We start from the raw sequence: 16,784 nt of genomic DNA, 5'->3' as shown, positions 1-16,784 counted from the left end.
ATCCTTTAAGTCCCTCCCCCTTATAATATTTGTTCCCTTAAAGTCTTATTACTCTATCGAATGTTCCTTTGCTCGTGAAATAATTCCATTTGATGGATACGTTGTTTATTAATTGATAAAAGTTATGTAATTAAAAGTCCTGTATCTTTCTTGGTATAAAGCTCGTTTACTTCTCTACTATATTGCAACGCATGTAGAAAATCAGTTTATAACATTAGACGTCGATGACTTAAAACATTAGACGTAGATGATTTTAAAAAATAAACGTAGATGCGTATTTGCGAAATAAAATGTAACTGTTTACTAATACGCTATTTAATGTTGAACGTTCAAATTATTACAACTTATACAGCGGTGCATTTTAATCATATTAGAATTAAATTAAAATCAATCAATAAGAAAAGCCCACATCACTCTATCATCCATAAACTTGTTAATTTCTCATTGTTTACGTTTGACGCACGTCTTTAAACCTTTCATTTAAAAATCGCTCATATTTCATAGAATAAAACCTGATTCATTTTCAAATAGATGCTGTATACAAGCAATGTGGAGCCTTCTTACACTCAAAGTGAAAATCAATAACTGCAATAGAAAGTGTATTAATGGTTAAACTTATTATGATAATCTCTGATCCATTCAAAAGAAGTAGCATCAATACATGTTTATAATTGACACGACCAGACATTAAAATCATCGTAAACATTAAACATAAACAACCATTCATCAATGCTGTAAACAGATGGTTTAAATACGTAGACAGTCATAAATTGTGTTTACCTATTTTAATTACTTATGTGATCAATGAAATAAAATAAAATTGAATTAAATTAAATATGTTAATATGCTTTATACACTCATACATATGGACTGTGCTCCGTGAAAAAGCGGTTTAATGCATGTGCGTAAAGTGCCGTCCCAGATTAGCCTGTGCTGTTCGCATAGGCTTATCATTGACGACACTTTCCGCAAAATTTTGACTTTTGCTAAGAAGAGACTTTCTTGAAACGAAAATATCATGAAAGCGAAATGTCGTCCCTGATTAGCCTATGCGGACTGCACAGGCTGTTCTGGGACAACACTTTACGCACATGCATTGATCCCCGTGTTCACAGAGCAAAGCTCATCAAACCGAACGTGTCACAGTTTTGTTTGTTTGTTTGTTGTTAGATTTTCACTAATTTCTCTGTTTTCCACGATATGCATTCACGTCAAGGCGCTCACTTTACCAACTCTCACTTACCTTGGTTTGTTGGTTTAGCAGTTCTAACTGAACATACATTGGCCAGAAGCAACGGCCTTGGCGTTTAAAGATCGCTGTGTCGCAAAGGATATTGTGTCCGCCTAGCGATCGGGAGGTCACGGGTTTGATCCCCACTGTTTGAGCGTTGTTAAGTTCTCACCCATAGACAGCAAGTACTGGCTAGGCCCAGGCAACGGACTCAAGAGCGTTTCATATAAGCCTAAGACTTTCTATGCGATCGAGCTAAAAACATGGTTTTAAACTAATAGCTGCCTTATTTCAATGAGAGGTATGGGGAGGATGGCCGTAGAAAGGTTTAAATAACCAGCCCGCGCAATAGTAATGTGACCTGAGACCGGACCGAGGAACCGACTCGCGACTCTCATATTTGGTGCCAAGCACTCTACAAACTGCGCTAACCCGTCTTAGTAGGGACGAAACTTTCTCCCGGGGGTTGGTTCTCGGGAAATTCTTCCCATACCTCCAAATCAAGTAGGACATCAGTGCAGTTAGAACTGGTAAACCAGCTTACCAAGGGAAATTAGTCGCGTATGTTTTTCTTCCTGTCTGTGTTCGTCCGTCCGTACGATATGTAGCAAGTAGGGTACAATAATCATGTTACAATAATTCAATGTTCGAAGGGCAGGGGTCATAATTTTCGAAAACGTTTTAACGAAGCCTGATGCAGAATTGCACATGCGCATTTTTTTCATATAAGGTAAAGTGCATGCATGTATTATTGGTGTACCTTAAATAGTGTAGGAGTTATAATCGGCAATCGGCAAATTGTTTGTCTACGGACACACAGACGGTCAGACAGACAGACAGGAAGACGGACGGGCAAGGACAGGAAGTAAAACAGACATAAACACACACGAATATTGCGAATCCAGCATACCGTTATACTTTGGCTTGACTAAATCGATGGTTTTAATTAAATGTATAAGTATCCATTATTAGGCTGCAGCTTTGAATATTTTGAAATAGTTTACACAACTAAAGATAGACTTCAGGTGATCATAACATGCAACGTAGACGCTGTTTCGTGCGATTCGGAATAAAAACAAGAACACGCTTTTGTACCAATTCAGTTTTGTTTATTTTATATAAATATTAGATTGTGTTATTTTAATTTTAAACGTAAATAAAATATGAATTCATCGCAACAACTTTTTGTATAACATATAACATATTCAATACATATATACAAATATATTTACATAAACAACATATTAAATTATATATTCAAATATTAACATATTTAGCAACCATAAATAATAATAACAAAGGTACAACTTTGAACATTAAGCGATAAAAAGAATAATAAGAGCAGCGTTTTGGGAAAACTGGGTTTAATGCATGTTAACATGCAAATCAGGGACGACAGTCTCCGCTTTTATGGTATTTTTCGTTTAAAGAAAGTCTCTTCTTAGCGAGAATCCAGTTTGGGCGGAACATGTCGTCCCTGATAAGCCTGTGACTTATTAGATCTACCATAATTAACAAGCGTTGAAGCGAACACGTGTAAATATCGCTTGTCATTGATGTATGATATTAAATCGTTACGTATAACACACGAACTGTTTTATCAATACTTGTCATACATTCAAAAATGTGTGAATAGCATAACTTATACATCGATACCGCATTATTCGCATTTGTTCACACCAAAAATGTACGCTTAACAATTAAAACATTCACAGAAGACACACATGATGATTTTGGTACAAAATAAGTCGAATGAACAATATTACATTCAATACGGAAGCACACTGGCTATTTTCTCCCACAAAATCTAAACACATGTGTAATTGTATAAATTCCTCCAGACCTCTAAGTCAATAGATAGAACATTCGAATCAACGAAACGTATTTGTAACATCGTCACAACTAACGCATGCGTTTGTTCATTTCGTTGTCACAGACGAACAATTGATGCTTAGTCCATAGGGTATGCGAGCTTTTTCCGGATGCGACATCTGGATGCAAGCGCATTTTTTCGACGAGAGCCGGAAACCGCCAAATGTGATCACGAGATTACATGACGCTGCATCAATCCAGGAGGTCACTAGTTCTTTTATTGTCGGGACGTCGCCCGTTCCATACGCCGACGTTACGTGCTTCCGTCATTATAAACTCCTCGACGTCAATGCCGTAAAAAACTTCGATTTTGTCGAGGCTCATGCGCGAGGCGCCGTTGCTAGGCATGGTCTCCGTTGTTACGGCCGTCCGCGCATGCGCGCTGAGTGCCGCAGCGTCCAGTGGGCTTCCGAGGTAGTCCCGGTTGGCCAGCTCTAGGTTGCATTCCTCCGAGGTAGTCCCGGGTGGCCAGCTCTAGGTTGCATTCCTCCGAGGTAGTCCCGGGTGGCCAGCTCTAGGTTGCATTCCGGGAGAGCTGAAATGAAGACACAAACTCTTTGCTTACAGAATATACGTTATTTTATTAAGTCACTTTATACACCTTGCGAAATGTGTATTACTAAATTAAGTTTATTTGATCAGTAAGCTATTGCATGTTTCGGTGGGTTGTGTCTCATGAGTGGGTTGTGCGACAGTCCCGATGTCACAATCATAAACTATTATATTTATTATATGCATGTACCATATTATGGCCAAAAGCAACGTAACAAGCCATCAATCAAACAATGTTTTAATAACTCGATACAAAAAGGAGAATGTTTTAGAACAGCGCAAACACATAGCGCCATTAAGTTATTCGATAGTTAAAACCAATGAATACGGAAAATGATTTATCATCGTCAAACAAACGGGAAACCTGTCTTTTTTTTTCTATACTTTATTTGCACCAATGTTTGAATGTGAGTATATGTTGATAACTAATTTATGCCAACACGTATCTATGGATATGGGCCGTGCTCTGTGAAAAAGGGGTTTAATGCATGTGTGTAAAGTGTCGTCTCAGATTAGCCTTTGCAGTCCGCACAGGCTAATCAGGGACAACACTTTCCGCTTTTATGACATTTTTTGCCTCACAAAAGTCTCTTCTTAGCAAAAATCAAGTTTTAATGGAAGTTTCTCCCCTGGTTAGCCTGTGCGAACTGCCCAGGCCTATCTGGGACCCACATACATAAACCCCATTTTCGCAGAGCGCGGCTCATATATAATGAACACCACAGCGTACCTGTGGATATGTTATTAACACAACTATGAATCTATAGATATGTTGCCAACATGTACCTATAGATATGCAAATAAGGACAACACCTAAATATGTGTATATTTAATTATTTCCAGCACGTACCTCGGATGTGATTCAGCAGATGAAAGGTCGGAATGACAGACTGCGGGTCCGACGTGTGCAATTTCACGAACAGTGTGTTCATCGCCATGTTGTATTTCTCCTCTGTCACATGACCGCGGATTATTTTCTGCACCCATCCCATCGTCCAAGAGGGCTCCGTCATGCGCTCAATAATACGCTCCGCCCACTCCGGCCTGAAAGTAGTCCGTCGTTTTTTTTATTATAAATTCCCACATGGTCGACAAAACGACAAACATTCGAGGCATATTTTTTACTATTCCAACATATGAAATCCACGAAATTTCGTGTCCATGAAAAAGTTGTTTTTTTAACCACGAAATTTCTTTCCAACGAATGTAAATAATTAAACATGATTTAAAAAGACAGAGAACAAGCTTACCCATCATCGTCAATGAAGTCTTGCAAACTGATGTTCGTCCGTGCGTCTCTCACTACGGTCGGGTACAGAGCGCAGTACATGGAGAACCCTGGAGAAAACAACAGTAACAAATAAGTCCGGTCGGACTTTCGAGGTTTCAACAGTAGTAATATTACGGCGTTCAGCTCACTCTTTTCCTCGATTACCTGGTTTTCCAATGCTAAAATACTTAGTGATGCCAGTAAGGCTCGATTGGTCATTGTCGGCTCGGGCACTACTTACATATTCCCCGGGTATTCTTAAGTATATTTACATGAACCCCGGGTACGGTAAATATACTAAAAGGTTCCCCGGAAAATTAACGCTAAATCGGTCGTTCAGGGCTATTTTGTTGTACTTAATTATATTCACATTGTTGTCAATTTTCTGTTAAATGGCCTCTTTATAACCGAAACTCATACTCAAAAAGCATGTTGATGCAGTTTTTTTTAAAGAGAAGTTTGTTTAAGATAATCGGTAGCGCGTTTTACGACATCGGATTTCGGGCGGGAATACAACTCGGGTACAGTCTATTATGGGAGGCGGAAAACTACAACGGGCGAGGCATGGTCAGGGGTGATAACCCCAAAAAAAAGGTTAGTGTAAGGGTTAGGATTAGGGGTCGGGTTAGGGTTAGGGTTGGGTTCTCCCAATATGGGAGGCGGAAAACTACAACGGGCGAGGCATGGTCAGGGGTGATAACCCCAAAAAAAAGGTTAGTGTAAGGGTTAGGATTAGGGGTCGGGTTAGGGTTAGGGTTGGGTTTAGGCTAACCCAAACCCTAACCCGACCCCTAACACTAACCCAAACCCTAACCCTAACCCTCTAACCCCCCCTTGCGCAATACCATACCATGCCTCGCCCGTTGTAGTTTTCCGTCTCCCGTCTATTATCGACCGGGTACGATTGAGTATATTTACCGTACCCGTATGTAAGTATACTTATGAGTACCCGGGTTACATGCAAGTAGTACCCGCGCCCACAATGACCAAGCTAGCGCCAGTAAGCGATAACTACCCTGCGTGAATCAGAGGCAGGAGCAGAACATTGAAAGGTAATCGACCACATAACTATTTATTGTGTATATTAAAATTTAATCGGTATATCGTTCTCCTGTGTTTTTTGCGAATTACACAAGCTATAATATAGAGAACTTAATAAATATTCAATGATCAAATCAGTGCAAAATAAAGTTAAATATTATAGTTATGTTTTACTTTTTAATTTAATTTTTCTTTAGACTCAAAATAAAATTGAGGGTCAACGATATCCGGCCTAAGGTTTGTGAATGACGTCATTTTTAAGTGCTTGGTCACTTCTTATATTTATATACAGATACTTCTTTGTTAATAACCAATGGCATAAAGCAATATTTACCCAATTTCTTCCAATGTACAATAGTGTACAGTTCAGTCAGCACATTTTCCAAGTTATTCTTTACGATCATACAGTAAAACTTGTACGGATCCTCTCCTTTTGAAATGGCCTCGCAAATGACTGCAACCGCCAGGCTGTGAATCGGAAATCCCCGTAAATCTTCGTCGGTTATTCGGGGATCTTTCGTCACTTCTGGAAAAAAATACTTCGTGAACACTTGGGTGTAGTTTTATGCAGTTCAGCAACAGATCACGTGACTCTTGCGTCACTAAATTGACGCCATTTTTAAATAACGTCAATTATTGCAAAACGTCTAAAGTCAATCCATTATGTTTTGGTTTGCTTGGTCCGTAAAATAGTTTGAAACCTTTATCTTCATTTCTCTTCTTAATAACTGGACGTTTTACTGTCTTAAAAGAGGACAGTCTTTGTACTTCAACATTCAACCTGTTTGTGCTTTTCTCAACTCTGGAGTTACTTGCTTTTGACACTTTTGTAACCTCAGACAATGAAGTTACTCGCAAATAAGTAGTCTTTACTTTCGTGTTCTTGAATGTCGTTGCATTATATCTTGAGAAAATTGTAGATGTCTGAAAGATAAGGAGCGCTTATAGTAGTAGTCCAACAATGTATTTGAAGAATGCGGATAAATATAATTTTATTCAATTTAAGTGAACACAGCAAAATATAGTAATAGAGTAAATTGTCCATGACATTGCGCTTTGAAAACAATTAGTTTACAAAAATATTTACTTTTATTATATTATCATTGGCAATAGAACACTAAATAATGAACAATATATGCTATTAATATACCGCGCTGCCATTTCAAACATGTTGACATTATTTTTAATTTTCAAAGAGGCGTGCCTGACCCATGTGATATAATAAATGTGGGTCATATAGAATCTGTCGACATATTTCGCCTTCGTGCATCATGTGACGACGATATTAAACTAACATCTGTCGCAGTTATAGTACAATTGTTATTGCTATATATCCATAGTTGTGGTGAAGCTATATGCATCCTATTGTTAATTCGTTATTGTTTCTCATATTGCACTCGTAGTTCCGACATTCGTGCCGGAGGGTCTTATCATCAAATGCGTTAAAATAGCAGATATGCCCTTCTTCAAAGGGTGAACGTTGTTTGATATTGTCCGCAACATATAAAACCATTCTAAGAATTTGTGGAATGTGTCTAATTGTAAATAGTTTTATTGCATTGTTGAGTGCCGGCATGGAAATATCTGACATAGCTGTTCATTCATTAAAGGAAACTTTTCACAGATTGTGGCATGATTTATGGTTGTCATTAAATGCTGCTTTTTTAATAAATAGCTTAAGTACAAACAAGAATAAAATTAAAGAAAGAACAAAGGTAACCCACAACTGGGCTCAAACCATTGACCCTTGGTGTAAAAGTCTAGCGCTTTAACAGACAGACAGACAGACAGACAGACAGACAGACAGACAGACAGACAGACAGACAGACAGACAGACAGACAGACAGACAGTTTATTTAGACTTATACAAAAGTACATCGTCTTCATACACAAATATATACATTATTTTCTGCCACATAAATAGGTATTACAACATTACATTACATAACATAACATAGATGTTCATTTAAGAATACGAATATAAATAAGCATACTCAATTGCAAGACTACGTAAATTCCATCAAAGCGGTAATGAAATTTTTTAAACATAACATAACATAAATGGTCATTTAATAATATAAATAAACACAATCAATTGCAGGAATACATTAATTCCATCAAAGCGGTGTTTATAAATAAACATAATCAAGTGCAGGAATATGTAAATTCCAACAAAGCGGCAATGAATTTTTTAAACGTAACATAACATAAAAGGTCAATTAAGAATACAAAAATAAATAAACACAATCAATTGCAAGAATATGCAAATTTCATCAAAGCGGTAATGAAATTTTTAAACAATATTATTAAGAATTGTATTTCTTAAAGCAAGAGCTTCCTTCATATATTCACATACATTTGAGATAACTGATTTGTCACATGAAACTAATAACTTGTGGAATTTATATACAGATGGGTTTATATATAATTTACGGATTTTAAATGTTTTCCTTAAATCAGTGAAACATCGGCATATACATATAAAATGGTATTTATCTTCTAAATCCAAATCATTACAACATAAACAATGACGTTCATTTCGTTCGTGGTATGTTATTTTGGGCGTATCTTCCAGTTTGGATTCTCAAAGGATGTGCAGAGACTCTTAATCTTACAAAAAATAATTGCAGTTGTCTATAAAGTAAATCCAAATATGTTTCATATTCCAAACAGCTTTTAAAAACTTTATACATATATAAAACAGTACTATTATTCATTTTGGCGTACCATTCTTGTTTAAAATTGTCTACAACTCTACATTTGAACTCGCTAATAAAACTATTAACATGTACAACGTTTGGATTTTCAAAAACATAACCAAATCCAAAATTATTTAACATGTTCTTGATATTTGAGACCCAGTTTGTATAACCTTTATTACAATCGCTCAAGGCTTGTTTGTACACAGTGTTCATTATGATATTATCATTGTTCAGAACTTTAAACCAATATTTAATAATTTCAACAAACCTGTTTACATACAATGGATATCTACCCAATTCTCCGTAAACAGCAATATTACATGTATTTAGTTTGACTTGTAATAAGCGTTTGCAAAATTTTAAATGTATACGTTCTAAATCATCGGACTTCGTGAAACCCCATACTTCTGAAGCATAATTTAATATCGAACCCACAAAAGAGTCAAACAACTGGCAAAATATTTTCGGTTTTATGTCAAATTCGTTGCATTTAGACAATAATGTATTCATGGCCTTAAGGGCTTTACCAATCAAATGCTCGTGGTTTAGTTTAAAACTTCCAGTATAATTCAACACTGTGCCTAGATAGTTAAAGTTATCAACAACTTCAATAGCATTACCATTATATACCCATTTTTCGTTTTCTTTTAATCCCCCTCTCTTCCGAAATACCATTATTTTCGTTTTTTCAGTGTTAACATTTAACCCCCAAAATTGCAATATAAGTATAAATTATCTAAGTGAGTTTGAACTTCAGTCGGGGACTTGCCTAAAATAGCCATGTCATCAGCAAATAATAATCAGATCAACACAATATCATCTATATTCAGACCAGAGTTAATGCTATCTTGTAAGTAAAGTTCAAGGTCTTCAACAAATAAAGAAAACAAAATTGGCGACATTACCTCCCCTGTCCTCAGCCCAACAGCATAACTAAAATAATCTGAATAAGATGAGCATGATTTGACACGTGACTTAACATTTGCATACATATCTTTTACTATTCTAAGCAATTTACCTTGTATACCAGACTTAAACATTTTCAACCATAATGCATTGCGATAAATACTATCGAAACATTTTAACATATCGACGTATATAACATACAAACGTTTATTTTCATTTAAATAGTTTTGAACAATTGACATCAGTATAAAAATAGCATTTAACCACTCGGCCATCCTTCCTAACATAGTCTTTGACGTAGTAAATACTACATACTAGTATAAGCAATCCTTGTTATATCACAATATCTAACGATATCAACAGAACTCTCCAAATTATTCAATCGCTTCGCATTTGTAACGCTTGATTTTTTTTCAGTTTTTTTTCATCGTCAAGAGATGCATATAAAGGATTTTTCAGATCACGGTAAATGTCAGTATTACTGTTTCCTCGCAAATATTATGACTACAACAAAAAAAATGCAAATCTTATACATATTTTTTTTAGTTTGTCAATTTACCAAAAAATAGGAACCAGGAAATTAATGCATCTTTTTTTTAATTACTTTCATGCATTACTTTATTGTTTGTTTAAAATAGATAAACGTATAGTTTTTTTTATTTATGTATTTAATTTATAATTCATTAATCGCTTAATATTTTAACAAAAGTACTTACGATCGCATAAATCCGAACTGTTTTTATTCCGCCCACAGAATTCAATTCTCAATATCGACCAAAGGTATCTATATATTGATTTTAAAATCCAAATTTCAACTATAAAAATCGCAATACATACGAGACAGCCATGATTTTGACTGCCTTTAAGTATTTCATCGAAGTTAAATTTCAATATCACGCCATACATATCGTACTTATTCTATTTATATCTTAATTGGTATTTCTATCGTAATTCTACCACGATTTGTCCATATTGAAGAACATTTTTCTATTATACCGAGCAAGTCCACCTTTCGTATGATAACAAACGCCTATTGAGCAAAAGAGAGCGTGAAAATTTGAAACACAGGCCCGGTTGAATGGAATCTAAAACTTAAAAAGTCAGTTTTAAGTGATCACCGAAATTGGAACAAACTTGTCCCATTATTATATTGTGTTGCACTACGCCACACTTATGTTATACGTGTACTGTAAACTCGTTTATATTGGTAGGCGTGAAATTTAGCATTTTTCATGGACATGTAAAATCGTTTATTTTTGTTATGTGTGCTGTTTGTTCGGAGAAAAAAAAAACATGAGGGAATCGCGTCGTTCATTTCCTATTTATTTTTAATAAATGCGTGGATGATCGGTCAACCCTCGGAAACAACGAAAATTAATACTTTACGAATACTAATGATTTTACGATATTTCATTGTTTTCTGAAAAGTGCAAAATGGCGACAGCATCAAAGTTGTGTGACTAATGCGTGACATTTCGATGTAAATACTATGACAGGACTGCCTAACGGAATAGGCGTAATTACGGAGCTGAAACATGCAGGCGTGTTATCATAGTAGGTCAATTTACATAAGAAAGACCTATGTACAGAAAAAATATTATATACGTATATACTCGTGCTAGGACCATTGCGTTAACCAGCTCAAACAGGAAAGATAGTGTACGATCTATATACACACAGTATATTATCAGACAGTAAATATATTGCACTCTCTGTGAAAACTGGGTTAAATGCAATTGCGTTAAGTTAGCCGCACATGCTAATCAGGGGCGACACATTCCGTCTTAACTGAATTTTCTCTTACAAGACACTTCCTTTACAAGAAAAACACTGTAAATGCATGAAGTGTCGTTCTGGATTAGCCTGTGAAGTCCTACCTGGTCAATATTGGACGCGATTTTACGCATATGCATTAAGCCCCGTTTTCCCAATGCGCGATTTGTATGTTAGATTTATACTCGCTGTATGGTATCAGACAGTACATATAATTAGTTGCCTCAAACTAAACATGCGCAAGTGACATACGAACCAAATAGTCGAAATTAACTACTAATAAACATAATAATAATAATAATTATTATTATTATTTATTTAAAAAAATTATTATTATCATTACAATTATTATTATTATTATTATTTTATCATCATTATCATCATCATCATCATCATCATAGTTATTTAATTTTTATTATTGTTATTAACAGAAACAATCTTACCTCACCATTACGAAATCCAAATCTGTTACAGCATGGGCAAAAATTCAAAACATAAAATCTGGAAAGTTGCGTATGAAATAAATGAAACAGCTGGTTTCAGTATCGCTTTACTATGGTAAAAATAATCACGTATTTATCAGTGCATCAACTGTTCTGTAACTGTATCGCGTCAAAATGGTATTATTTGTTAAATATTGATAGTTGTCAGAATTTTTTAGTTAAAATACTTGTATGCATCTCGGAAAACAAATTATTTTCTCAACACCGAACTCTCAAGCATATAAGGGGACCAAGAAATTTTTGAGAAAATCATAGACGTGACTCGATGTTTTCACAGTTTAATTCAGACAGTGCAAACTTTCTTATTAATCCAATCGATTGCTTGACTTTTGATTTCTTTGATAAGTGTTGCATTAATACTACTACTACTACTACTACTACTACTACTACTACTAATAATAATAATAATGATAATAATAAAAATAACAGTTGTAATAATAATGATGATAATAATAATAATAATAATAATAATAATAAAATAAAAACAGGTTTTTTTCCCACTTTTTGGGAAGATAGCCCATGGCTTTGGAATTGGGAATTTTATCGGCATTTTCATGAAATTGGGAAAATAAATTCATTAGCCTTTTTTCCGCATGAAAAGTCCACTGATTAGGGAAATACTAAATTTGATATAACTCTTTATAATCATTCAAATTAAAAGAACAAAATCATATAATACTTTGTAAGATGTAATTGAATTGAAATTGAGATAAAATACGCATTAGACTTTTTTTTTTTTAAATAAAAATAATTTTTTTTTTTGGGGGGGGGGAAATTGGGAATTTTTTGCCACATTTTGGGAAAAGAGTATACTTTTTGGGATTGGGAACATAGCCGAATTTCGGCTATAAAATCGGGCCAAAAAAAACCCTGAAAAATAAATAATAATTATAATAATAATAATTATTATTATAAATAATGATAATAATAATAATAATAATGATAATAATAATAATAATAATAATAATAATAATAATAATAAGATAAAATAATAATAATAATTAGACACGCCCATGTCTCATCAAAGTATCTATCTATTTAATTCAACTATGTCAAATAATAAACTATAAATATAGTACTTGCTAAGACATTTTTTACACACATTGATTCACTATTTCAATCTTCAATGTTCTACTTTATTTACATAATTTTATACGAATTGGCTTTTAATACAAGTCATTGCCATCGTCACCGAAATCGTGATTGTAATTACTATCTTCGTGCCACGCCATTCTTTTGTGACCAACGTTATGTTCTTCAGACATCGCATCGTCATTGTTGACGTCATCAGCGACGTCTTCATTGTTGACGTCACTCTCAACGTCATTATTGAAGTCGTCCGCGACGCCACTCTCGACGTCCGTAACCGTAACGACATTACAAGTGCCGTCACGCTCCACAACAGCGTTGACGCCATCCACGACGTAACGCCCGACGCCCACATCTTCATACCCAGTGACGTCATTGGTAACGTCACAATCAACGACACCGGCTGTGGTTGAGTCAACGAAGTCAGCAGCGTTAGCGCATGTAGCTCCGATTATTCGCTTACGCTGCTTTCGTTTGTCTACCACAGAATAAAGCTGACCAAACGAAGCGGTCGTGGATTCCATGACGTCGTCGCCGTTTTCCGACGAGATTTCCTGCGACGCAACCATTCCTGAGCTACTCGGCGTCGGCGTCAAAGTATCGGTGACGTCAGCGTAGTCGTTCAACGAATAACGCAACTTGGAATAGTCGTCGTTTAGTGGTTTCTCCGTTTCTCCGATGATTACGTCGATGGATAACTTCGCGTAAGCTCTCGCCAGATCGTACGGATTTATTGGCGTTGACGATAACATGCTGATGTATCGTCGATGAAGCGACCGAGATTTCTCGACCTCTTTTATCGCGTACTTCGTTTGCGCCGCTTTGGCTAACCTATGTCGTACGAGAAACACGATAAGACAAACGCAGACGACAACAGCGACAACGCATGGTACGGTAATTTCAATAACCAAAATCAACGAATTATCGTTGTCGTCATTCTCCTTCGCTTGGGCTGTTGTCGATGGGAAAGTCGGCGGCGACGTGGGAAACTCGTGGAAAACACGTAACGTCAAAGGGACGCTGGCGTTCCTCTTCCGCTCGGACGATTCCGTTGCCTGAAATGCACAAGTTAATAAATAAGAGCAAAATCACTTTAGATATATTACTACTGCTACATCAACTACTGGTATACTGCCTCGATTGCTAATGATGCTATTGATGCTAATTATAATGATGATGATGATGATGATGATGATGATGATGATGATGATGATGATGATGATGATGGTGTTGGTGATGATGAGGGGGAGGAGGAGGAGGAGGAGGAGGAATCGGTGGAGGGGGAGGAGGAGGAGGATATACAGGATAATGAAGACTATAGTTGCGGAACATATATGGGCGCAGAATAAATAAAAAATAGCTTCAACTCAATTTAGACACCACTAATTCCTCTGAAGTTCTAACATCTGAATTACCAAGATTATCTTAATTTCATATTGCAATAAAGTTTGCATTGATGACGTTATAAGACAAAGTACATAATTTAGCCGCGCTCTGGGAAAACGGGGTTTAATGACTGCGCAGTCCGTACAGGCTATTAAAGGGCGACTCGGCTCTTATGGGATTATCGTTTAAAGAAATTCTCTTCTAAACTAAAATCCAGTCTAGGTGACAAGTGTCATCCCTGATTAGCCCGTGCGGACTGCGACACTTGGCGCATATTGCTCACATGAAACACCAATATCGCAAGTCAGATGATCACAATAAATGTTTTGTACCATTAATTTATAATTTTAATATTATTCTATATCAAATAAATTCATCCAATGGGCATTCTTCATATGTACTACGTGACCGTCCAATATATTCCGGTATTGCATCCAATAAGTCTGTATTTGTTCCATATTGGACAGTTGAGAAGTAGTGCACTATGCAATTGTTATATAACGATAAAAGCCGTTACCCAGAAAAAGTATCCGAATGTACAATAATCGATTCAAACAGGCGCTTTTATTGAAAAAAGCATACTAGATGCAATAAAAGCGTCTGTTTACTGGGATGCGTTTTGTTTATATGTTGTCATTAATATATGGAAGTGTATTAAGGTAAACATTACATCATTCGTGGTGAATATTTACATTATGAATGATGCTTATTCTAATATGTTTTATGACAATTCCAACCTGCTTGTTGTCTTTTTGTTTATACTTGATGATTGCTGCAACATTACATCATTCATGATAAAATTTTACATTATGCGTGATGTTTTTTCTAACATGTTTCATGAGAGTTCCAACATGCTTGTTCTCTATCGGTTATACTTGATGATTGTTGCAACATGCTTGGTGACTATCCAATGTTTGTGTGTTCATTGTTCCTGAAACCAGTCATAATCGGTTTTGCCACTAAGCGTCATTAACAACGGCAATAAGCAACAGGCAGTAAGCAGAATGCAACTATGCAGAATGCAAGTTACTAAATTATGACAACAGGTGGCGCGCATTTTTTTTACCTTATGTTGAATAAATTACTTTTCAGAAAAAAGCGAAAACATTTGAATCATATTGATTAGTAAACTGAATAAGCTGAATTAGTTCCCTTTGTTATATAATCTCCATTAAACTAAATACGTTTACTATTGCCATGAAGACCAGTAGGCCAACACAAAAGAATTGACTGCCGTGAATGTTTTTGATATGTGTAAGATGCAATTGGCACTCAAGAAATTATACATGTAATTTATTCAGGACATAACGGGGCTGATGTGTTGGAAGTGTGGCACATCCCTAGTCGGAATTTTCTCTTAACTTTGGAATTATTATCGTAACACGGCGACGCTTTCATTCAGCAAGCTCACGGATAGCGGAGCAGTCAAAATTATTAAAACGCTCTGCGGGCTTGATTTCACAGTTAAATAAAGAGTCTGACCATATAATCGACGAAGACATACATGCGTTTTCAATCTGACATAATTCGTCGCTCATTGTGCATGTATTTGTAAAGCGTCTGTACTTTCAGTTTCTATTAGGAACAGAACAGAACAGAACATATGTTTTATTTTGACTTGCACAATGTACATCGTCAGTATAACAAAAACCAAATCATGATTTAGATTCATGTCACGTTACTCATATAATACATAGTTTTAGAACATACGGTATACAATAAAGTACTTTACTTCATATAATATATTATTTCAGCACATACGGTGTGTAGCAAAGTACATACGGTATACCTGGTCTTTACTATAAAAATATAACATTTGAATATTTTAATCAAATAAATTGTGTTAGTTCAGAATTTTTAAGTTTCATTATTTAAGAGGATGAACTTACATTTAACAATGTGTTTCTTTTTTTTAATGCGTATTTAATAAAAATAGAAATTTTAATTAATTTAGTCTTGTTATCAATGCCCAACATTTCCGAAAATTTAAACATCCATGGGCGTTTGTAATAGTACTTTGGTACATATTTTTTGCGAATCTCATCTAAGAATGGACATATAAGCATGAAATGATATTCATCTTCAATATCTTGTGAATTTCAAAATAAACAGTAACGCTGATCCCTATCAATTCTATTTCTACAATATCTACTCGTTTGTATTCTTAGGGGGTGGACCGACAGTCTTAGTCTACAAAAGAACATTCTAAGGCTGCTTGGTAGTAAATCTAGGTATGATTCGTAGTTAAAAATGTTTTTAAAGAGGACATAATTAGTAAGAACATGTTTGTCTGCATGTTCTGGGACCATTCCTGAATGAAATTGTCTATGACACGTTGTTTGAAAATGATGATAAAAGATTTAAAATCGACATTGTCAGCATCTTCGAAGATCTAAGAGAAACCATAATTATTCAGCAATAACTTTACATTAGAAACCCAATTTGTAAAACCATTGTTA

General features: G+C 35.5%; 1 protein-coding gene across 2 annotated transcripts; it reads right to left on the bottom strand.

The window, feature by feature from the left end:
• Positions 1-2,614: 2,614 nt before the first annotated feature.
• On the bottom strand, positions 2,615-10,554 carry LOC127864306 (uncharacterized). Of its 2 annotated transcripts, none has more exons than XM_052403969.1 (5): positions 10,412-10,554; positions 6,301-6,890; positions 4,906-4,993; positions 4,506-4,699; positions 2,615-3,638 (listed from the first exon to the last, which is right to left on the bottom strand). In XM_052403969.1, the coding sequence occupies exons 2-5, from the start codon at positions 6,368-6,370 to the stop codon at positions 3,538-3,540; spliced, it is 453 nt and encodes a 150-aa protein (XP_052259929.1). In that variant the 5' UTR covers positions 6,371-6,890; positions 10,412-10,554; the 3' UTR covers positions 2,615-3,537. The 2 variants fall into 2 exon arrangements, with proteins under 2 accessions (XP_052259929.1, XP_052259930.1); XM_052403970.1 differs by lacking the exon at positions 10,412-10,554 and adding an exon at positions 10,291-10,381.
• Between the last annotated feature and the right edge of the window lie 6,230 nt (positions 10,555-16,784).

Source organism: Dreissena polymorpha, chromosome 1 (genome assembly GCF_020536995.1).
Source record: "Dreissena polymorpha isolate Duluth1 chromosome 1, UMN_Dpol_1.0, whole genome shotgun sequence".
NCBI lineage: Eukaryota > Metazoa > Mollusca > Bivalvia > Myida > Dreissenidae > Dreissena > Dreissena polymorpha.
Note: the sequence above shows the minus strand (reverse complement) of the source record. Positions and strands in the feature narration are given on the sequence as shown.